The following is a 23,791-nucleotide window of genomic DNA, read 5'->3' as shown; positions in this document are numbered from 1 at the left end:
TTGATTATATTTTGTATTAATAATCAGAGTCTGTAATAAGTGATTGGTAAACAGTTAAGTACTGTACAGAAATATAAGTTTGAGGTACATGTACTGTAATTGAATATTTCCATTTATACTATACTACATCTTAGTTTTTTTCTTCAATTATCTGACAGTTGTACTTACTAGATTACTTTTCAGATTACGATTTTAAATATTAAAAATCAGGTTAGAAATTGATATCTATCTCTAAGATTTTAGTATCTTTACTAACTATATATAAAATATAATATATACATATGTTGGTGCACCACCATTACTAACTATTTCAGTACTGATTTTATATAAACACATAAATAACAGTGGTCCAATAACATACTAATATCACTCTGACCGAATAGAGTACTTTATGCACCACTCCTTCTGACAGGTAACAGGTAAATAGTGGAGTAAAAAGTATAATATGTACCTCTGAAATGTAGGCACATAGAAATTTCAAGTAGCAGAAAATGGACATACTCAAGTACTTCAAAACTGTACTTAAGCACAGTACTGGAGTAAATGAGAGGGCAGAGAAGGGAGGGGCGAGAGAGAGCGCGCGCGCAAGACCTGGCTAGGTGCCAATACCAGGCACGCCCTCTGCCATCTGACATCATCAGTTCTCAGGCTCTGATTGGACGGCTGTGACTCAGTTTAAATGCCCTGCAGCTGAGCCCACGAGCTCGACAGCCACAGCGCGCCAGGCGACTGACAGCTCGAGGCAGCTGCTGGAACTCTGGACACCTGTTGCCACGGTAACAGAACAGGCAGGAAAATTACCAATAAAAGGCGAGTTTTTACAAATGTAGCTCTTTTCTGTAACTTTGTGAGCCAACAGTGATTGTTTTTTAAATTAATGATAGTATCCTTACCATAAAAAGTCATCTTTGATAATCTGTGTCTTTCCCATAGAATATTCATAATATTTCTATAGTTTATTTTTCTGTCTACAATATTCCTTTAGTGTTTTTGGTACTTTTGGTGTCTTTGATGCTTGCTATTCCAAAATCTATTTAGATTTTTACTGAAATCTGATTTTTTTTTTTTTTTTTTAAAATAGAGTTTTTTATGTTTTTAGACTTTTCTCATGTTTACTTTCTGGTAATTTGTGGTGTGTTTCAGTGGAATATTTCCTATTTTAAAATATGTGCCAGAAAGGGCTAATCTATACAAATCCCATGTGCAAAACAAACCCCAAAACCCCTGATAAATTACAAAATATACCATTTTTTCAAATGCATTTAATGTATTTTTTTTATTGATTTTTTGTACTTTTTAAAAAATTTAATAGAATATATGTCTGTGTGTGTGTATATACATATATGGGTTTGGTCTGAAAAACACCTGTTTGTGGCTTCACTCCACCTAATGTTACTAGATGGTAAATATACAAAAAAGAACAGCGATGGCTTGTTGTTCTCCTTGAACTTGCATGGTGGTATGTGTCTGTGTGTTAATCTCCTGACCCACTCATGTGTGCACCCAAATACGGATGTGCATTCTTCTGTTTTGTCAACAACAAGAAGAGAGGGGTCCTGCACTCTAATTGAACAAAGTCAAACCTCTCTGGGCTGGAGAGGGAGTTTAAAACAAGATATACCAGCAGGTGGTGAAACAATCAATGAGTTTTTGGTATTGATTGCAAATGTTTACCAGCCTACTCACCTTTATTTAATCTGGCAAGCCACTTGCAAACTTATTTACAAGAACGGCACAACAAAAGAAAGACTGCGTCATAGAGAAATGGGGGAAAGGTGCCGAGAATCTCTTCAGGACAAAAAAAACTCTATTTTTCAAATGAAGTCTCAGTATTTGTAGAGCTTTGCCTGGTGTATCTGTTCTTGAAATGAATAGATGATATCTCTAAAACACAGCAGGGGAGGGACATATAATGCAGAGGAAAGGAAGGTAGAGAATGAGGAAAAGAATCCTTGTTAATGTCAACCAGCATGAAATATTATAACCTCAAACTGTTGCCAACAGATGACCTCTCTCCTCTTCTAGATTATTTTCTTTCACTGCTCTTCTTCTGCTAGTAAGAGAGCAGATTGAGGCAGCAGTAAATTAGCAACTACCATGTTCTGCTTTGTAAAATTACTGTTTTTTTCAGTAGAGTCTGGTGACTTTGAACACAGCAACAAGAAGATTCTTACACTATTCTTGCTCAATACTGCTCACTCATGTTCAAGTACTGCTGATTTTACCTTACTTAGTAACAGTAACAATCAGTTATCATTAATCAAGCGAAAATAGTAAATATTCGCTTTTTAAATTTGAGGACTTACTTATTTTATGGTATTTTGTTTGTTGGTTGATCAAAACAAGCAGTTTGAAGACACGGCTTCTGGCTCTGGGGTAATGAAAATAGTTGCATCCCTGGTTAAAGGGCATCTCATTCTTTCCCTTTAATTTCAGAAACCTACAGCCCTGCCAGGTGTTCCCTCCTCTGTTTAAAATCTCCACAGCTGTTAAAGACAGTTAGCCATGTCGTCTACAGTGCTGCTGAATCTGCTGCGTTGTGGTCGCGCCACCATCACCAGACAATCCTTCCTCACTGTTCGATCATCACCAGAAACATCCACAGCTTCTGCACAGGTAAATCTAAATACATGATGGGTATTATACAGATAAAGTCATCTCTCATGATTTATATAATTTCATACCTTGCTACAGCAGACAACCCAATGTTGCGCTGGTGACAGTGGGTTGTCCATCGCATTAACCTAGCCTTGTTATCATTGCCCTGCAGGTGGGGGCTGTCGGGTGGGCGTACGACAGGCCAGCAGCTCAGTCCGTTTCGACAGTGATGGCAGTGGCCGGCCAGTGACCTGGGACTCATTTGGTATCTGGGACAACAGGATAGAGGAACCGATACTGCTGCCCTCCAGTATCAGATATGGAAAACCAATTCCGCAGGTAACTGGGCGGGGGTGTGGATGGATGGATGAGTGATGAATGAATGGATGACAAGGAATTACTGCATGACAGGGTGAACTAACATATAAAAGAACCAACTAATAAACTGGTATAATTTACTGTGTCAGGTCAGTCTGTCTCGTGTCGGCAGTGCATCTGTTCTGGGCCTCAGGAACCAGAACGAGGACCGTCTCCGTTTTGCCCGTATCCATGACAACCTGCTGTACTTCGCAGTATTCGATGGCCACGGCGGACCCCATGCTGCCGACTACTGCTACACCTTCATGGAAAAATTTATCAGGTTTACATTTTCAAGTGCAGTTTTTTTTTTTAATCTAATAAATGTTTCTAATAAAACACTGATACAGTGATTAAATATTTTTGTATAGAGGTGCGTTGGAGGAAGAGGACGATCTGGAGAAAGTTTTAAAGAAAGCCTTTTTAGATGCTGACAAAGCTCTTCACACACACCTGAGCTACTTCAACAATGGTGAGACACACATACGTACAAGTAAAAGTAAATGGAAAAGTAGGAAAAGCAAGAAGGTACACACTATTGATAAAAAGTCGTAAATATTCATCAAGTGTTCATCCGTTTCTTCTTCCTCAGCCTCCTTCCTGACAGCCGGCACCACAGCGACAGTTGCTATGCTACGTGACGGTATTGAGTTGGTAGTTGGCAGTGTTGGAGACAGCCGGGCGATGTTGTGCAGGAAGGGACGAGCCAACAAACTCACCAAAGACCACACACCTGACCGCAAGGACGAAAGACACCGGTATGGTGTTTCTGCCACTACTACACTACTACTCTGCCACTGGACTACTAATATGTCCAAAAATAGATATGCTATTACTTCTTTTTCCTATTGCAACTGGATCTAGGACAACCCAGGAGTATTGCTAGTACTTTTACAACAGTTACAGTCAGCCAAACAGTGATACATTCACAGACAGGTTTGTTAGAAAATCCAACAAGGAAGTCAAACGATGCCAAAAACTTCAGAATCTACAGACTGACACTGAGAGCATTGTTCAGCACTTACGAGAAACATGACTAAAGCTCTGTTCATGAGACTAATGTTACTTCAGAGCTTTTTGTTCTTCCTCCTCTGAGTGGAGAATAAGGGCAGCATTGGAAACTAGTAATGCAAACTTTATATTTGTATCTTAGATGCAACTTTTTTAGGACAGCATGGGAAGCAATGATATTTTTGTCAGATATACTGAGAAAATCGTTGGGATTTGGTAAAAAAAAACCACAAGGTCTAAAGGTAAATCTCGTTCAGAGTGAACAGTGGAGCAGCAGGGTTCAGGTTTCCCACCAGCAGCTGGTCAGGTCGTTGCATATAAATAGACTCTACAGTATGTTGGACTGTGGCCAAACATCCTGCAGCTGGCAGCGAGTCAGTGCCTTGCTCAGGGACAGTCCTGTGTAGAGAGGTCTGGTTCATCCAGTCGAGCTGAAGGTGGACCGGTTTGGGTTTCCCTTCTTCTTAAAGCAGTTGGTGTTATGCAACAGCAGAGCAAGTCTATGTTTAACTCTGAACATCACCCAAATGTGTTATCACATCAGTCTCTGACCTAAAGAAACAAACTGTCCTTAACTGTCACAGATTTTTTTCTTAAAGGTACAGCCAGCAACAGCAAGGAAATAACCTGTGATCATTCTGCATTTGAAGGACAAGTCTTTTAGTATGTAGATGAACACCAAAGAATAACCAGACCATAGCTAATCCTGTGTGTCTTTACGTACAGGATACAGAGGTTTGGTGGCTTTGTGACGTGGAATAGCGTGGGTCAGGCTAACGTTAATGGACGGCTCGCCATGACTCGTAGCATTGGAGACTTCCACCTGAAATCCAGCGGTGTCATCGCTGAGCCAGACACACAACGGCTAACTGTGAGTCCCGGTGCAGCTTCATCTGACCTTTGGCCTTTAGTCAGCCAGGAAGAAGTGGCTGATCACAGGTTTCCCTCTGTGGTCCAATAGATTCATGAATATATACTGTACAAGTCTTCAGGTGAGGCTGTAAAGTTCATTACTCTCCAGAAAACAAAATCACTAAATAAACTGAAAAATGGAAGAATAACAACAGCTACTCTTAGATCCTCAAAACAAGTAGGGTGGTGCTAGAGAAAGGTTATGTTGTTACCTGAATCAGAAGGAGTTTTCTGACCCAATAGTTCTGGGAAGTTCCCCCAAGAACTAAAGACCATTGAGGGTTTTTTATGTTTGCATTCACACTATCAATAGGATCGCTGAATTGTCGTGAGCTGGCCAGTGGTTGGTTTGCACGACATACAACAACAACCATTTCTATAACAAACTAATATTTTACATTGTTGATGCTGCGTTAGCTCATGTCTTTGACCAAGCCCCGTACCCTCATGCCACTCAAAGTTCCTCCTATGCTGGGAGAGTACTTATTCTGAAGTAGGACAAGAACTCCCCCAAAATAGCGATTTTTCATGGTAAAACATCCAGTAGTCCTTGAAACGTTTCATGCTGGACAAAAGTGTAGATCATTATCACCACCTAACTTTTATATTGTATTGGGTTAACTACAGAAAACTGACAGCTAGATGGAAACCTGAGATCCTGTTTGTCTCTGCAGGTCCAGCATGCCAACGACTCCTTCCTTGCTCTGACCACTGATGGCATCAATTTCCTGCTGAGCGACCAGGAGATCTGTGATATGGTCAACCAGTGCCAAGACCCCACAGAGGCTGCAGACATCATTGCTCAGCAGGTAAATGGAGACTCATGAATCCATCTTCAGGTACAATTATGCTTGACGTTCAGAGCCTTCTGCCCGTACTCTCGGTTTGTGCTTTATGCACGTTTTCTGAATATGGATATGGATGAATCAGAGTAGTACCACTGGAAATCCAATAGCCAATTGTTCAAGCAGGACATGATGAAGTTTTAAAAATGGCATAACTTTTTGAAGAGAAGTTGTGCGAGGTGATATTACTTTGACCGTGCACAAAAAGACAAGAGTTACTTCAAAATAGCTTGGAGGAGACTGCAGTTGCCATCACCATGTTTGTTGTCAGAAACCTGAGACGCTGAGCTGCCCTCTAGTGAATGTACAACTTAACATTTATAAAAGGACATATTTCAGTATCAAATGGACAAATCTATTTAATGATCTAATGATAAACACTGTATTTTTAAGGCACTGCAGTATGGCTCGGAGGACAACTCCACCATCATCATCGTCCCGTTGGGAGCTTGGGGGAAACATCAGAGCTCCACCATTGTCTACAGTATGAGCAGAAATTTTGTTTCGAGTGGGAGATGGGCGTAGATGAAACACACAAACACAAAAAGCACATCGCAGTGCTCTTTGACTTGAAGGACACAAACATTTTCAATCTTTTCCCAAACTCAACATTATCCATAAACTCCCCTGAATTCACCTGACGACACCCATCAGTAGTGCTGCCTTTCGTATTATTTTTCCTGTGTTAGCTCATGGCTGACTAGTCATCAGTGTAGAGTGACTTTTATTATATTGTACATACAGAGGGGTTTGTTGCCTTTTCTGGTTGCTTTTCTGGTTTTTGCATCATATGCATTTAGACAAACATTTTACCACCCCTCATGTATTTTTTCAAAAGTGACTTTCAAAAGTAAATTTAACCTCTCATTAACCTACTTATACATTTAAACAGTTTTTGTCACTAACAAGCTGTATCATTAATTAAACTCAAATAAAACCAAAATTATTTGTATAAAAAATACTTTTTATTTTTAGATAAAAGTAAAATGTCATTTAAAACAAGCTCTGAGTGAATGACTCTTTTTAAAACAGGGAAAGGGTGATGAAAAAAAACAACTAAATGAAAGAACATCATGATTTTGATCAATACTTGAATTTGTAATGTTACCAATTTTCTGTCCTCTGACTACTTACAAAGCTTCAGTTTTTTACCTGCCAGGTTGGCTAAAACACAAAAAGTGCTATATTTCTTTTTACCAGCTAAATAATTAATGTAATCACTAAGTTTCATAATTTACTCTTAATGACATAAAATTTGGTCTTCTCTGTAGATGGTGTTTAGAGAAGCAGGGACAAATAAATATATTGGATGAGTGAGACCACAAAAACGAAAGCTGTTAAAGAAAGAGTATTTTTATATTTTATGTACTTAAAATTTGATAAAAGAAAAGTATCTAGAACTCTGTAATTGGATTGTCCCTTGTGTCAGTTATGAACTAGCTCGCTCAAGTGTTTTGAACAAGAAACTGAAACATCTACCAGTACAGTGATGAATAAAGTTTGACATGTTGAACTGAAACTTTGTCTTTTTTCTACAAATGTTGTTATGCAGACCTGAGACAACTTTTTAAAAAGGTGTTGTCTCTAGTCATGTGGCCTGGGTGCCTGTCTGACAATACACATGCAGACTTTGCAAATACACTTTGTTCTTGGGGACTCAAGTGTGGTTTGGTAACAATTTGTAATTGAAAAAAAAAAAAAAAGCAACTATTACTGATTATTTCAGTCTGCAAAAAGTGAAAAAATGTTTTTCTGTTATTGAATATTTGGGTTGGGGTATTTTGTTTTTTTCTTTTTTTGGAACTTTCAGTCAAACAAAACAAGGTATTTGAAGACATAGCTTTCGGCTCAGAGAAATATTTTCAGTTTTTCTATGTTTATTTATTTATTTATCAGTATATTAATTTATTTGTTCATTGGAAAAATCTTCTGTAGAATAATGAAAATAATCATTAACTGCAGGCCTAACACACTCAGCTGAGATGACCTTACAGTACTGTGCGACAAATTAATCCATTGTCATGTTGCTGTGTTTTTGTTTGATAAATAGTCTAAGTAGAGATGTCCTGAAATGCCCCCAAGTATTGGTATCAGGCCTTTTCTTTACAAAACTCCACTGAGTTCTGTCCACCTCAGTTGACAATGAGAGCATTTCACTGCATATGCAAATTATGGTGAGGATCGTAAAACACAGTCACTAAGCTCTAACAAATCTTTAGGCTAAATTTAGTAGACAACAGCTGTTGCAATATGTCAGATCAGACTGCATGAGCAGATACGCAACATTAAAGCGCTTGGATTGGGACATGACTAAAACTGTATCTATGCTCAAAAACTTGATAATTGTAAAGGAGTTAATTGGGGAGGTGGTCTGAACTTAGTTCCTAAAATTTAAAAGCACTACAAAATGACAAAAACCGAACTTCCTTCCTACCGCAAGGCTGGACTGAATAAATACATCAGGACTCTGATACCCAGAAAAAGTGGCTTAATGTCTGAACAGAACACCTTCATCAGGCAAAAGTAATGTTTGAGTGGCCCTGTGCACCTGTTGCTAAGACTAGATGGTGTGCCAGAACTATGTTTGAGCTACATCCAACATAAATGATAACAAACTTGTTGGTCTGTAGAATTTGGTAGTGTCGCCATTATTCAACACTTTACATTACTTTACTTGATTACTTTACAACACTACCATGTTAATGTGCAAGTGATTAGGTACTTTTAACTGCACATGAACAGCTTCACATGAACTTCTTAAGGTCAAATACGTCTTATCAGCCTTATTACCACACCTATTACCCATCAGTGAGTTGCTGTTGTGGAAAGTTACCCCTGATCGATTGACAGCTGATTGCTCTCTCAGCCATCCAATAGCATCAGAGGAATGGCCCACCCTCCTGATGTGTGACTAGGCGTTCAGATGTTGGTGGGTAAATATAGAAACTATTGAGATTCCTAAGATTGCTTCACGTGACCACAAAGTGATGCTGAAGATGCAAAACACGCGGAGACATGCAAAGAAAAATATGTGTCAGTGACACAAAATACCTGCTAATGTGGTGACACATGACACAGTGACACACACACTAGTACTTGACCCAGAAAAAATTGTGACCGACTGTGTGTGTGTTGACCTTCAGGATATGTTTTGAAATCAGTGAGTGTAAGTGTGTGTGTGCCTCTGCTGTTTCTGGCCAACAACAAGGCTGAACAAACACACACTGTGCCACATGTATCAACACTGAGCTACTTGATCACTAATCTCACAGTGTAAATTAAAAATGTTTAACCACATTAAGATGCAATGTGTGAGTGTGAATATATGATTATCAATGTAATTTACCAATATATAAAAGGTTCAGAAATCAATAGATTTTGTTCCAAACACTGAGAAAAAATTATGTTCCAATCCTGTTGTTATTACTACTAGTCACCACAAGATGGAGCTCATTTAACGCATATTAAATATAAAGTAGATGTAGACACACATCGAACATTTCAAGTAAGCTTCACAAAAATGTTCAATATCAAAAATCATTTTAACTATCTCTGGTAACACACTTTCAATTAATAACTCTAATATATTTCTTATATGTATAACACTGATGACATTGAAGGAAACTGGCTGAAATGGAAATAGTCTTTTATTTAAGTCAAAAATTTCCACCTTAGCAGATTGAGCATTCAGAGATGTGCAGTGCTGTAATTTCACCAGCAGAGGGAGCTGCTGCAATTCACAACAGGTGATTCTGATTCCTATTAGATAGATGATGTCTCATCCTTGAGGGGACTCTATATCAATTACTTAGTCCTTACTTTGATAAAGAAAAAAAAGATAGAGACCTTGAACCTAATTATAATCCCCAAATCCTGAAAACGTCTCCAGAATAAACACAAGTCCCCACATTGTCGGTGAACTACCAAGTTTGGATCATGACTATGTGACAGAAACAGGGAAATATTCAAACAAACTACTCAATTCAAATCCACATAAATATCCACAGTACTCCAAATCAACCACAAATAACAAACCTGAAACCTGAGCCTCTGAAATTTGGTTCTATCAACAAAACACCAGAGGGTAATATACAGAAAGTATATTTAGATTCTGTTTAGAGGTGTTCTTGACTAACACAAGACAAATATTTTGTGATGAAATGTGGTATCATGCAGAAGAAAAGGTTGTTATGCAATTAAAGTTGCTGAATCACCAGTTGAAAATACAGTTACCAGAAAAACTGCTGTGCTTGCTTAAATGCTGAACTCTTTCAGAGGGAGTTTGTATTGTTGGGTCATCAAAGTGTCTGACTTTGCCGCTGGAGATTGCGGTTTGCTTCTTGTCAACTGACAACAGCCAGTACTGGTGTCTTTTAACCATGTCCAGACACTTTCCCTAAACTAGTAGTTTTTGTGCCTCAACCCAACCAAATAAGTCTTGAAACTGGCTTGATCTAGGGGTAGTTTGACCTAGAACCTTCACACTTTAAGACCCATTTCAATCTTAAAACCGGTCCAAATTTTAAACCTGGCTCTGAGTTAATTCTCTCTAGTTCTGATTCCCCTCCCAGTTCTAAACCTGGTCCAACTCCAACTTAAAAACCTACTCTGATGGCTTCTAAACTCATCAGATTGATTAGTCCATCTTCCTCTAGAACAGGTCTGTTTAGGTCCAAAGATGACAACCTCAAGGCTGCAGGCTCCAGTGTTGAGAGAGAGTAGTAGCATGAGTCAGCTGTCAGCTGCCCTTCTCCCTGCTTCTCTTATCACTGCCTCCAGTCATAAAACAGGGCTTGTAACACGCACACTCAACAAACTGCTCTCTCTCTCTCTCTCGCTCTCTCTCACACACACATTGATCTCTGCAGACTGTGTCCACACACTCTCCTGGTCAGTGTCCTGTGGTTTGGATGTCCGTCAGCAGCTGAATTCACACAGATTTCTGTCTACGGCAGGTGAGTGATCAACAGTGTTATCATCTGTGTATTTTTATGAAAATAAATCTGAACTGTCAGCAGCTCTGGTTGAGATTAATTTGCATGAAATTCAAACTGGGGTTTTTGACTGAGCAGGATTGTTTGCAGAAGAGAAGTAGGAGGTGTATTTTAAATTTAGCTGCTAATGTCATCCAAAGAGATTTCAATGGGAGATTTGACTTTAGTTTCCCAGTGTGAAACACTAAAGAAAAAGCTCAGTGAGGAAGTTGAATGCTGGAGGTCATATATAGCTAAATATCCTGCTGACTCTGGAAATGAACTATAAAAGACACGTAAATGTCCAACACAGAGTTTGCTAACGTTAGGATGCTAACGCAGACAAAGACACAGCTTAATTTACTCCCTAATAATTCTGATCTTGCATTTTTTGTTTGGAAAAGTGATATAAAGACATAAAACCCTAAAAACGCTTTCTGCAGGCTAATTTGCTTTTCCTAATACTGTACATTTTGGAGAACTCATGCTTGTGAAGAAAATAATGGGAATGCTTGTTCCGATAGCTGGTTTCATCTGGTTCCTGTTTGACAAAATACAGAATTTGCTACAAAACTCCTTCATCCCTCTTTGTTTTTAGCTGAGTAAAAATTATGATTTAATAATGGATAAATTCACAAGTAACCTGATGGAAAAGACATCAAAAATAAATAAGTAGAATGCACAGATCATCTTAGATAGTTTTAAAAAAGACTTCAGCTTTCAATAAAAAGTTTTAGTAATAGTAAAATGTTTCTTCAAAGTTTTGCCTTCAGGCTGAGAGAGGTAGGGGATATCAGAAACCCAAAAGGAGATGGAGCCCACATTCAATGGCACCTTAAAGCACCAGGTACTTTCCTACCATCCTTTCTCTCACCATGCTAATCTCAGACATTTTTAACTATGTCAGTGTATTTCTGGTTTTGGGTTGAATTACTTGTTTTTTAGTCTGCAGATTCAGGTCAGCAGCAGCATGGCGCCACTGTCAGCTTCCACAATATTCACTACAAGGTGAAACAGGGAGGAAACTGTCTTTGTCGGAAGAAGGCCACAACCAAAGACATTCTCATTGACCTCAAGTGAGTAGAACACTACTGTGTGTAAAACTGTAGCTTGGGGGGGATTGAGATGGATCACCAAACTCAGATTTATTTCGCCCTGCAAGCAAATTCACTGATATTGGTGATTACATTGAAATCATCATCACCACCGAAAGTTCAAGAAACCCTTTCTCTACGTCCCTAAACACAAAGATGGAGACGCCCGATTAAGCCTCCAGGCGACTGGACATTTGAGTTCTGAATTCGATAATCTGCTGCAGGGTCTACATGTGCAGTTATTGTGTTTGTCTACGTGCTGACATGAGTCCACCTGGGAGGCCAACGTGACACGAACAAGGCCCGCTTGGATCAAAACACACACATACACACATGTCTGGAGGCAAAGGAAGGAAGTTTCAGGAGACTCAGGTTCCCACTTTCCTTCTGCAGCCCACACATACATAACAGCAGCTTGTTAGAAAACAATGACCCTCAGCTTAAACCAACAAACAGACACAGCGGCAGGATGTCGAACTGCCTCCATACCTTTGAAACAAGACTTAGTGAGAAAGCTCATGGTGTTAAATTCACAGAAAAATATCGGCTCTGGGATTCTAGTAACCTGAAGAAATGCGAACTTAGTATTAAAGATCTAAGCTGTCTCTCCATATTCATTAGCCATTCCAGCAGCATGGCGCTGGAGACGGTAATTTCGGGTAGTCTGTCCATCACTTTAGTCCAAAATGAAGTGCCTCAACAGTTATTACAGACTTTTTTTAATGCCAACGTTTTAGTGAAAGGACTCTGCCACTAGTATCCATGTTGCCAAGATACCATGAAATATGGTACAAACATTCACATTCCCTTAAGGATGAATGGCAATAATTTTGGTTATCCTCTGCCTTTTCATGTAGTGCCATCATCAGGTCAGACTTTCAACTCGGCATTACATACATACAGCATTAAAGATCTCTTAATGAGGTTTGTTCAACTTGTACAGAAAACTCAATACTGATTATGTAAAAATCATTCACAGGTCATTTTGTTCACTCTGAGGCTGAAACAAATTTGGGGTTTTAATGAAGTTAATCTTATCTTAAACACCAACACCTGACTATAGACAATGAAAGTCTTTGATTACACTTGGTTATGAAAATGACCAAAGTCTTTGATTATGAATTTGTGTTATGAAAAATGTAATTGGTCAAAGTGCACTGTGCATGATTGTGTATGCGTACGGTTTACAGTGGGTGGTATCTCTGGTATTTTATTGTTCAGTGAATCATTGACCAGTCTGAGTCAAAGTCAAAGGTAAATTCTAGTCATAGCAGCTTGCTCTGAGAGTTATAGAGACTCTGGAGGATTTACTGCTTCAGTTAATCTGTTCACGCGAGAAGAACATCTGCTAACTCTCCTGACAGGTTGCATAACGGACACGTTCACTGTTATCCAACCCAGAGTTTATTTACATTCACCATTTACGATCGTACGCTGAATGATCTCACCATTAGCTTTAGAGAAATCAACCACTGTAGCTCGGAAAGCCACACAGTCTTTATTGTAGGATACGGCTAATGTAGAATATTTTTGGAATAAGAAAATAAACAAAGGAAATCTAAGGAGCCGTGGCTCACTGTGGGTCCCATATCTGATAACAGTTTGAAAAGAGCATCTGTTCGTCTGTTATCATGAGAAGGGAGGAAGTTAAACATTTGGTTTGCATATGTGGGTTAAATATAAGGAGGTGAGTGAACTCAGCTCTGGTTTCTCTTCACTTTCTCTTCCCTTTTCTCATATTGAGCTGGTGAGAAGATTTAGGATTTGCTTTTCAACTTTATCTTTCTCTGCTGGAAACAGTAACAGAAAGTTTAGAGGTTTTTGTTATATACTGTATTGATATTCACGTGTGAATTGTAAGCTTCTGAGCCTTGTGATTTTATCACTTGAAAAACAAAACAAATATATGGAAGTAAAGAGAGAAAGAAACTGGAGATTTTTAAAAAAAATAAGAGGAGAAAATGGAAAGATAGAGAAAGAAATACTTAAAATGGATAAAAAAAGACAAGGACGGTATCATGGAAAGGAAGCAAGAATGTCACGGGTATAAAAAAAGACATGCAAGAAAAAACTGGGAAAAATCTGCAGCATCACAGTTTTACTGTGTCATGTTTTATGAAATTTTCTGACTCATGATCTGACTGTTGTTGAGGGAAGTTGTCTCCTTGTGTTTGTCTGAATCAGCAACAAGACAAAAGGTTTCTTAATAGTTACAACAAAAAGTGACCATAGTCATTTTTTTACTTCTGTCATCAGAAATCTCTGATTAAAGGCATAAAAATATTCCCCAACTATACTTTAAAAACTGTCACTAATAACTCAGCTTGCTGAAAAAAAACCCAAACTCTTTCAGTTTGTTCAAAAGGACGAATGGAGAAAATAAAAAATGTATGATTAAAAGGTGGATAGAAAAAGCCATCATCTATGATGCAGAGTAAAACTGTAGCATCATGATTACAGTACTGAAAATACATGAGTATCAGGAAATTAGCTGAGTAATGAACTGAAATGTTGGACCAGGGGAAGTCCTGTCCCCAAAGGATGAATCAACTGTTGCAAAATGTCACCAACACCCAAAACTATCAATAAATTTCAAGAAAAACCACAAAAACCACTCTCAGTTCCTCAGAAATATGACAACACAACGCCTCAGAGAAACAGAACTGAAACTGCAGCGTCACTTTAAAATATTAGAAACGAACAGAGAAACTATGGTCACATGCTAACACAGTGAGCCACGGTTGTACATATGACAGAATAATCAAATATGATTCATATGAAAATATGACTCTTTTTCTCTCTCAGTGGGCTCATGAAACCGGGGCTGAACGCCATCATGGGAGCAACGGGAAGCGGCAAATCATCGTGAGTGTTGTGTTGTTCGTCAAAAGCCTTAACACTAGTGTTGCACTTTGTCACAATTTTTTTTAGCAACACACTAGAAGTTGACAGTCAAAGGTGAAAAGGTCAAAGGTCAAGTTCACAGTAGCCTCATGGAGTTTCATTACACCTGGCACAAATGTTCACTTCGACTCAAAGATGAACTGATTAGATTTTGCTGGTCAAAGGTCATGGTCACTTCAGACTCACAAATTTATGTCTCAGTACAGCTTCTTTATGAATGAGATGAGCTGATGTGTAAATATACTGAAGTTCAAGTCAGACTTGTTAACGGGAACGGTTCTTTGTTTAGGTTCCTGGATGTCTTGGCGGCCAGGAAGGACCCTGCAGGCCTGTCGGGAGAAGTCCTGATCAACGGAGCTCCGCAGCCTCCAAACTTTAAGTGTCTGTCTGGATACGTGGTGCAGGTGGGTGAGACAGGCAGGAAGCCAGACCTACAGTGGCCAGCTTTGATTCAGGAGAGTTTCCTGGTCCAGGCAGGAAGAGTGTGCACACAATGGAACCAACCTTTTTCCAAGTCTGTTTCAGTCACTTACAGTATATCAAATTATTTTAGAAAAACTAAGGTCAGAGGCCACACCATCATCCGGCAGCAACAACTGTTTTAATCTCGATTTTTTTTTTTTTCCTACAGGACGACGTGGTGATGGGGACTCTGACAGTCAGAGAAAACTTCACCTTCTCGGCAGCGCTGCGCCTCCCATCGACTGTGTCTCAGGAGGAGAAAGAGCAGAAAGTCAACAAACTGATCCAGGAGCTGGGACTGGGCCGAGTGGCCGACTCACGGGTGAGGACGGAAAGTAAAAACAGAGGGAGTGAGAAAGGAGGAAAGAGGACTGCATCAAAGAAAACAATTAAAGAAAGTTACCTTCAAAAATGATTTTAAGATATAAGTTTTGTGAGGTTACAGTGACCTTTGACCACCAAATTCTAACCTGAATATGGACGAACATGAATATGGAGAATGAGATGGACGAACAGACAGACAACCAGAAAACATAATGCCTCCAGCCAAGGCCATCGACAGTGCAGAGGCGTAAAATAGAGTGTTATCAATAATAAGATTCAAGAGTGCAGTTCCTGTTCTTGTAAAGTGTGTGTGTGTTAAATGTTCTCCTACTGCTTCCTGAGTATAGCTATTAGTGTGCACATGCTCTTACCTCCTGTCCGAATGAGTGAATCGAGCTGCCTCCATTATGGTCTACAGTTTCACAGACTGGGCTCGCCATCACTCAGTCCTCCAACATCTGACTGGTAGTTCAAAGAACTACTTCTACACCAAGTGAAGAACAGTAAATTATTCTCTAACATCATTCAAAACATCTTAAAGTACAGTATAACCAATAGCTTAAGATAAACTTCAATTTCACTTTAGTATGTCAGCATTAACACATGAATTAGGCTATTTATCGTCAATTAAACTCTTTACACACAGGTTTTCTGTGTATTTTCGTGTTGTTTAATCATCACGCCCCCCCCCACTCCCAATTTGTAAAAAGGCCAAAAATCACAACATCAGTTGGTATTTCAGCATTAACACATTAATGATTTATATTCTTAAACCACGTTTTAATTGTAACATAACCACTTCTAAGGCTTTTCATACTTCATTTTAATATGTTAAACTTTGGATAATCGTCGATTAATCGTGATTAATCGCGGTCATGCACATTTTAACAATTTAAATCACTTCACTGAAACTGCAGCTGCATTAATATTCACTGTAGTGAATAACCTCCACTGAACCTGATTTTAATGTCAACAGAATGAATCAATGCTTCCTTTAATACTTCAGCGCTTTACATCAGCGATCAGCGATGTTTTCAGAACATTAACACGATGATACAATGTGCGCCAAAGTACGTCGGAGATGTTCGAAATCATTCTCATAACCAACCACTGACTTTTAATGAAAAGTATCTGGACTTGAACAGCAAGCACCGTTGATTAGCAACAAACTAGCAAAGAGCGTTCGCTTCAACTCACCTACAACTCACTCGACAGCAGCGGCCTCCCTCACGTTCCCGGATGAGATTCTAATAAAAGAACAGCTTATTAGCGTTCGCGCGTAAACATAAGTTTTATGACTAAAATGTGGCGTTACATACCGGGCTTTGTTGAGTCGCTTTCATGGCACGTTCACGTGGCGTTTTCAGGAGGAGGCGCGCTCCCGTTTAAACCACGAGGGCTCTCCCTCTGTCAAACTGTGAAAGGCTTTAGCGTTGTGACGTTAAACATGGGGTTACCAGGTGAAACCCGGAAGTGGTAAACAAACAAGCACGGAAAAAGCAACCAAAAGTTTACATGTAAGCACACATGCTCACAGGTGACCACTAAAAAACAAATGATATCAGAGGAATGCATGACAAACTAAAGGACGTTATTTATTTGATAATTATATTTTGTCCATTCTGTAATCCCACAATAGTAGGAAATATGGCGTTGTCAAGGTAACAAGGTAATTAAAATGTTGTCTCATTCCTATTTAGACTCACTTACTTGGTGATGTCAGTTAAGTCTGTGAGGTTTCAGGGTTGAGGCCTTAGGGAGAATAGTGGGACTGGGCCTAAGGCTGTGGGCATTTCACTCAGAAACCCTCCTAATTAAAAAGGACTATTGGACTGCAGCCAAAGAGTGCAGATGACCTATTGGAGAGAAAGAAAGCGAAAGTTACAAAAAAACAGACATAAAATAAAAGAGAGAAAGAAAAGAAAGCAACAGAAGGTAAGATGGAAGAAACAGGGGAAAGTTAGTTAATGTCAGTGAGGGTCCTCGTAAGTATAGAGGCACAAACTTCTGTGTCTGTGTTCAGGTGGGCACTCAGCTGATTCGTGGGATCTCTGGCGGTGAGAGGAAGAGGACGAACATCGGCATGGAGCTGATCATCGACCCGCCCGTCCTCTTCCTGGACGAGCCCACCACAGGCCTCGACGCCAGCACAGCCAACTCTGTGCTGCTGCTGCTCAAGCGGTACAAACACACACTAACACACACTGGAAACACCTGGCTGGTGCCAACTGAACAATTTGTAATGATTGTAGGTGAGCCAAAGAGAAACCAGGGATGAAACTGTGTTTGACGTTATGGGTGAAAATCTTCCACTTCCTGTTCTTGTCAGGATGGCGAACCACGGTCGCACCATCATCCTATCCATCCACCAGCCTCGATACTCCATCTACCGCCTGTTCGACAGTCTCACCCTGCTGGTCACCGGCAAACAGGTCAACAGATAGATACACTCTCACCAGATTCATGTTCAGAACCTCTTCACTGTGAAGCTACTTCACATCCTCTTCTCACCTCATCAGTTTATGTTGTGTATAGACTTTATTCATGTATGTTTTCACAATATTCAACATCATCAGGTTTATCATGGGCCAGCACAGAACGCACTGGAGTATTTCTCAGACATCGGTAAGAACTTGTGTTTTACTTTAATCCAATATGACACAGCAGGGTGTGAGGGTAATGGTAATAACTGGCTTTGAAACTTTGTTTCCCAGGACACACCTGTGAGCCCCACAACAACCCTGCTGATTTCTTCCTGGATGTCATCAACGGAGATTCGACCGCAGTCGCCTGCAGCAACATGGAAGGTTTGTTATGTGGCTTTGTTTCTATGACGACCAAAAAGGCAGAGTTGGAAGAAATATGCAAATCATTTACTTAGGTAAAAGTAGCAAAACCACATTGTAAAAATACTCTATTACAAGTAAAAGTTCTCTAGTCACAGTTTTAGCCAAGTAAAACTATAACATTAGCAACAAAATGTACAAAATATTGAAAGTACCTGTAATGGAGCAAAAGTCTGACTTGTTAAATAACGTGGGTTTTTAAATTTTTTTGATGTTTCTGAGAGTGTCTTTCTTTGTGCAGATCTGGATCCAGACTCAGATTCAGTGTCAGTGTCCAAACGAGGGATTGAGGACAAACTGGTGGAGGAGTACAGAAACTGTAACTACTACAAACAGACCAAAGCAGAGCTGGGTGTGTACTAAAAACCATAGAGTCTGATCAGATGTAAATGAAGGTTCCGGAACATTCCAGAAAGTTCTGGAGCAATCTGGAAGATTCCGGAACCTTCCAGGATGTTCCAGAGTGTGGGGGCAAATGATTTAGTCCGTATGTCCATAGACTCTTTGGAACATCTCCATTTACATCTGTCAATGTGTACCTCACTTACAACTTATAAAAGAAAACATAAAACTCTCCTTGGTAATTTCATCTCAATTTCATTGGTCATATGTGCAACAAAATGTGTAGAATTCTGAACTTCCAAGACATAACTTTATGAAGAAGAGTTGAAAACTCTGGTTCTGTCACCATATCTTCTTTCAGAGAGGATAGTTCAGGGTAAGCAGGCAGCTACCACTGCTCCCTCCAGAACCATCACGTACAACACCAGCTTTCTGACCCAGTTCAGATGGGTTCTCAAGAGAACATTCCGCAACCTCATGCTCAACCCTCAGACTTCTGTCGCTCAGGTAAGAACACAGTGCAGAACTGTTAAAATAGGGCCTGACATTGAAATGCTGGAGCAGCATATTGCCCATTACAGGAACTTCAACCTCAGATACTTGACCTCTGGCTCCAACATTCACTATAATTACTGTGTTTTTATTCTGATTAGGTAGCAGTTACCTTGTTCCTCGCTCTGGTCGTAGGAGCCATTTTCTTTGACGTCCAGGACAATCAGAGTGGAATGCAGAACAGGTACTCTATTCTATTCTATTCAATTGTCACTACTACTTACAGTGGTAGTAGTATAAATATTACATTACAATATTCTCAAATTGTAGTGCACTGATCAGATTGTTATTGTGTTTTCAGGTTTGGTGCTCTCTTCTTCATCACAGTGAATCAGTGTTTCAGCTCTCTGTCATCTGCTGAACTCTTCATCTCTGAGAGGAAACTCTTCATGTGGGTGTGACAAACAAACATACAAATTATGAGAACATAGTATTGTATGAAGTATTAAAGTATAACACTTAAAAAAAAGAAAAAGAAAATAACTAGCCTGGCCCTGTCCAAAGTTCAGAAATATGCCTATGAATACCTCTAACTGCTTTTGATATGATAATACAGCTAAATCTCACTGTTGCCTGGTACAGATCAGGTTTAATTATGTTTTTCGCTCTCTACAGTCACGAGTATATCAGCGGTTACTACAGGTTGTCTGTCTACTTCCTGTCTAAGATCCTCTCTGACATTATCACATTGAGGACCATCCCTGCCATTGTCTTCACCTGCGTAGCGTACTTCATGATCGGTGAATAGACACGTTGTAATAAAATCTGAAGAGCTTCCTGCTGCTGTTGTGTCTATTGTATATCACACTGTACATTTTGTGTGTTTGTGCAGGTCTGAAGCCCACCGCTGATGCCTTCTTCCTCTTCATGTTTACCGTCATGCTGGTCGCCTACACGGCCACCTCCATGGCTCTGGCCATCTCAGCCGACCAGACGGTGGTGGCCATCGCCAACATCTTCATGACCATCGCCTGTGTCTTCATGATGGTGACGAACACGCACATCAACAGACAGCAGCACAAACACACATAGCTCTAGCTACTTTCCATTGAACAACAGGTTTCAACAACATTCTCAGTTTGCACATTGACCATTTGACTATTGACCATAGACATTTGGAACTAGAGTCTGCTCAGTGTTGATTGGCTGGTGGAGTCACAATAGTGAGGTCCTGCTCCTGACCAATCACAAATCCATCACAGTTGTCAATCATAACATTTTACCTACTTGTTATAGCTTCAAATAACTAATTAAAATCAAACTTATCAGTAAAACAAACACTTGAACATACATCAGATAAGTAGAACTATCTAATTGTCAGAGACTGTCTTTGGGAAAAATATATTTAGCATGTACTTTGATGTTTTTGTTTATGACCTATACTGCGGTTAGCCACCAGGGGGCGATTGGGATGCTTCATGTTGGCAGCAGCACCTCAAATGTATATTGAGCTGAATAAATAAATGCCTTTAATACAGTATGTGTAAACCTCTCTCTTATTTCTGCAGATCTTTGCAGGATTGTTGGTGAATCTTCCCTCCATTGTCAGCTGGCTCGCTTGGTTAAAATACCTCAGTATACCAAGATATGGCCTCAGTGTAAGTACACACACCCACATCTGCCTTCAGTTTCAGTTCTCTGGTGGTGCTCCAAACACTTGAAAAAGAAGCTAAGTGTTAACACAATTTCAGGAAATGTAAAAACATATTTTGAAAGTACAACTGGAGTTGTTAAGTATGATGATAATGTTAATGTACCTTTGTCTCTCCAGGCTTTGCAGGTTAATGAGTTTACTGGGCTGAAGTTCTGTCAGGATTTAAATACCAGTTTCATTCCACCTGGAATCGCGTAAGAAACACTGACACACACACATGAACAAGATAGTGACATCATGTAACGGTTTAGTATCTCAGTCAATGATCTGGTCTGTTATTTGGTTACTGAGGGACCTTTGTGTCGCGCTTCCAGTTGCACAGGGGAGGAGTTTCTGACGGAGCAGGGCGTGGATTACTCCACCTGGGGCTTCTGGCAGAACCATGTGGCCCTGGGCGCCATGACCATCTGCTTCCTCGCCATCACTTACCTCAAACTGCGCTTCATCAGGAAGTTCACCTAGACCTTCAACATCATCATCATCATTGTGATGTAATTTAAGACACAGGCTTGTGATTGGAAACTCTGCAGTTTAAATGTATGTGCAGCTGGAGGTACTGTAGCCATGGTTGTACATCTTCCTCTTTTTTTTTTAACAGATCTGTGTTTATTTTTTATCACAACGGTTCATTTTCATTTACAGTTGATTCATGTGACAAAATAAGAGCCAGAAATCTTCCAGCTCTAATACTGATCATTTGTTTGTAAAATTATATGTTGTTTATGGAGATGTTCAAGAGAAGTTCTTTATATATAATTTATTCAATCCTTACTAACACTGTAGCACAGTATTGTGTTTACTCATGATAGACTGTATTCTGATTTTTGCACTTTAAAGTTCAGAGCCAAAGAAAACAATTTTTTTCACACATAAAGAATTTTATATTTTTGAAGTTTTACAAAATAAAATACTGAGTTAGTGTTTTCACTCTCAGCTCTGTTCATTTTTATAATTTACCTCTCTGGCAGTCAAATATGAATATGTTAGATATTGTATTCTAGTCTCTTTGTATTCTTTAACAAGTTTGTCCGTTCTGGGCTACTGTAGAAACATGGCGGACTCCATGGAAAAGGACCCACCCACTATGTAGATATAAATGGCTCATTCTAAGCAAATGAAAACACAACCATTATTAGTTTTAGGTGATTATACACTAATAAAAACATACTTAGTTGTATTATATCCCATTTCAGCCGATAGGTCCCTGTAAATGTTACACACTGATCCTTTAATAAAGACTTTACTGCACACACTAAGCAGATATAAGTGTTTACTAAAGCAACTGGCAACAACTATAATTCCTTCTGGATACCCACAAGTGAAGGCTGCTGTATAAACAGATAATGAATGACAATAAATACAGCAATTACAATATAACATGTCTAATATAAATGTCTTTATATCTGCTTAAAAAGACATTTCATTGTGTTACAAATAACAGCACAGGTAAAAAAGACAATATGCCTTTTGTTTAGATTAGACAAGATAATGGGAGAGGATGATGAACACACTCACATACACGATGACACAAACGCATATACACACTGATTGTACAGTAGGTGTGTGCATGTAAGCAGACACTCGCTTCCATAGCAACCACAGCTATAAACAGCCACAGCATGAATGTGTGTGTGTGTGATGTTGGGAAATCTCTAGTTCCAGTTGAGTAATGCGAGTAAAGGCTGGAGGGATACAGGTAGAGTCAGACACACACCTTTGTGTTGGTGTGTGTGTGTCGGGGGAAAATCGTTGTGTGGGGAGTGAATGAGTAACTGTTTCCATGAGCAGTTTAATGTGCCTTCAAGCAAGGCACTGAACCGACAGCTGAGACAACAAAGAGAAGCAGGTTTATCGACAGAAATTAAAACAAGAGATGGAGCTTTATCACACAAAAACAGCACTGACAATCATCCCATGAAAGCAAAAAACCAGACTAAATAAAGTAAGAATGAAATAAGAATAAAAAGCAGATTAGTGAGTTAAGCTGTCAAGCAAGTTGTGGAGGAAATGAATTTGAAATACAAGAAGCATAAAATAGAAATACTCAGATAAAAATTGCACTTAAGTACAGTACTTGAGAAAATGTACTTATTTATTTCTCTGTATCTTACTTCCCACCTTCGCTTTTGTAGAAAGGTAAAGTCCAGACTGTACCCTAGACAAACTAAGCCACAACGTGATGATGATTTCTCTTTGCATCATACTATATCAACATTATGTGCTTGGAGAATTATCAAACGAATGCTTCACTGATCTCTCTGCCGGAATAAAATTACACAAGCTGCTGTTATGAGGTTTGGTAAGAGACAGTAACAGGGATTAGAAAACATGACGGGGAAACTCCGGGTCTCTCTCCATAACAACTGATGTCAAGGTGAGAAAAGCCGAGCCTGTCCAAACAGCTGATTCTGACTCATCCAGTGAAGGTAATGAGAAGCTGCAGTCAAAACACTGACATCAAGAGAGAGTCCTTCATATTGATGATATAACACATTAAAGGTGCTATATGTAAGTTCTTGCAATCACTATGTAGCCAACACTAGCATTAACAACCACTGCCCCCACCAACACAGCTCCCAGGGTCACCAAGGGAAACACAAATCCCTCCACCACGTTAATTCATCGATAAATCAGCAAAATAGTCTGCACCAATCAGCCACATGGAACCACATCACTCCAGCTTTAGCGGTCCCTGATGAACCAACATTGTTATCAAAACATGAAGATTTCATAATAAGGGAGATTCACGTAAGTAAAACTGATTTCATGGAGCAGAGGTTTGTGGCTTTTACTCTCAGTTTCTTGTTGCAGCATACTTATCGGAAAGAACTCAACAAGACTCGGTTTATAATATCTGGTTGGAAAAACTAGATGAATAAAGAATAAAAAAATACCAATAAAAGCAGGAAAATTATTT

General features: G+C 39.4%; 2 protein-coding genes and 1 long non-coding RNA gene across 3 annotated transcripts; 2 read left to right on the top strand and 1 right to left on the bottom strand.

Moving 5' to 3' along the window:
* The first annotated feature begins 655 nt into the window (after positions 1-655).
* Positions 656-7,242, top strand: ppm1ka (protein phosphatase, Mg2+/Mn2+ dependent 1Ka). The gene is made up of 9 exons (XM_051067127.1): positions 656-810; positions 2,437-2,618; positions 2,769-2,937; positions 3,066-3,238; positions 3,327-3,427; positions 3,548-3,713; positions 4,693-4,837; positions 5,553-5,687; positions 6,117-7,242. Exons 2-9 carry the CDS (start codon positions 2,506-2,508, stop codon positions 6,246-6,248), a joined length of 1,134 nt encoding a protein of 377 aa, XP_050923084.1. The 5' UTR covers positions 656-810; positions 2,437-2,505; the 3' UTR covers positions 6,249-7,242.
* A 3,277-nt stretch (positions 7,243-10,519) lies between these two features.
* On the top strand, positions 10,520-21,801 carry LOC108886840 (broad substrate specificity ATP-binding cassette transporter ABCG2). The gene is made up of 19 exons (XM_018681907.2): positions 10,520-10,678; positions 11,458-11,543; positions 11,642-11,772; positions 14,596-14,655; positions 14,984-15,098; positions 15,326-15,478; positions 17,504-17,661; positions 17,810-17,912; positions 18,057-18,105; positions 18,195-18,287; positions 18,568-18,678; positions 19,030-19,175; positions 19,322-19,404; positions 19,522-19,611; positions 19,836-19,960; positions 20,053-20,207; positions 20,729-20,818; positions 20,992-21,068; positions 21,189-21,801. Exons 2-19 carry the CDS (start codon positions 11,508-11,510, stop codon positions 21,334-21,336), a joined length of 1,923 nt encoding a protein of 640 aa, XP_018537423.1. The 5' UTR covers positions 10,520-10,678; positions 11,458-11,507; the 3' UTR covers positions 21,337-21,801.
* Positions 15,491-17,497, bottom strand: LOC108886842 (uncharacterized). Its single transcript, XR_001961505.2, has 3 exons — positions 16,800-17,497; positions 16,678-16,727; positions 15,491-15,964 (listed from the first exon to the last, which is right to left on the bottom strand). It is a non-coding gene; the product is annotated as an uncharacterized LOC108886842 (long non-coding RNA).
* Positions 21,802-23,791: the final 1,990 nt, after the last annotated feature.

Source organism: Lates calcarifer, unplaced genomic scaffold (assembly GCF_001640805.2).
Source record: "Lates calcarifer isolate ASB-BC8 unplaced genomic scaffold, TLL_Latcal_v3 _unitig_1152_quiver_589, whole genome shotgun sequence".
NCBI lineage: Eukaryota > Metazoa > Chordata > Actinopteri > Centropomidae > Lates > Lates calcarifer.
Note: the sequence above shows the minus strand (reverse complement) of the source record. Positions and strands in the feature narration are given on the sequence as shown.

Bases quoted from the DNA above. Each gene is read 5' to 3' on its own strand.
- LOC108886840 (XM_018681907.2), top strand. From the start codon at position 11,508: ATGGAGCCCACATTCAATGGCACCTTAAAGCACCAG. The intron at 11,544-11,641 runs GTACTTTCCTAC...CTTGTTTTTTAG, and splicing joins ATGGCACCTTAAAGCACCAG to TCTGCAGATTCAGGTCAGCA. The intron at 19,961-20,052 runs GTGAATAGACAC...GTGTTTGTGCAG, and splicing joins CGTAGCGTACTTCATGATCG to GTCTGAAGCCCACCGCTGAT.
- ppm1ka (XM_051067127.1), top strand. From the start codon at position 2,506: ATGTCGTCTACAGTGCTGCTGAATCTGCTGCGTTGTGGTCGCGCCACC. The intron at 3,714-4,692 runs GTATGGTGTTTC...CTTTACGTACAG, and splicing joins CGCAAGGACGAAAGACACCG to GATACAGAGGTTTGGTGGCT. The intron at 4,838-5,552 runs GTGAGTCCCGGT...TTGTCTCTGCAG, and splicing joins CAGACACACAACGGCTAACT to GTCCAGCATGCCAACGACTC.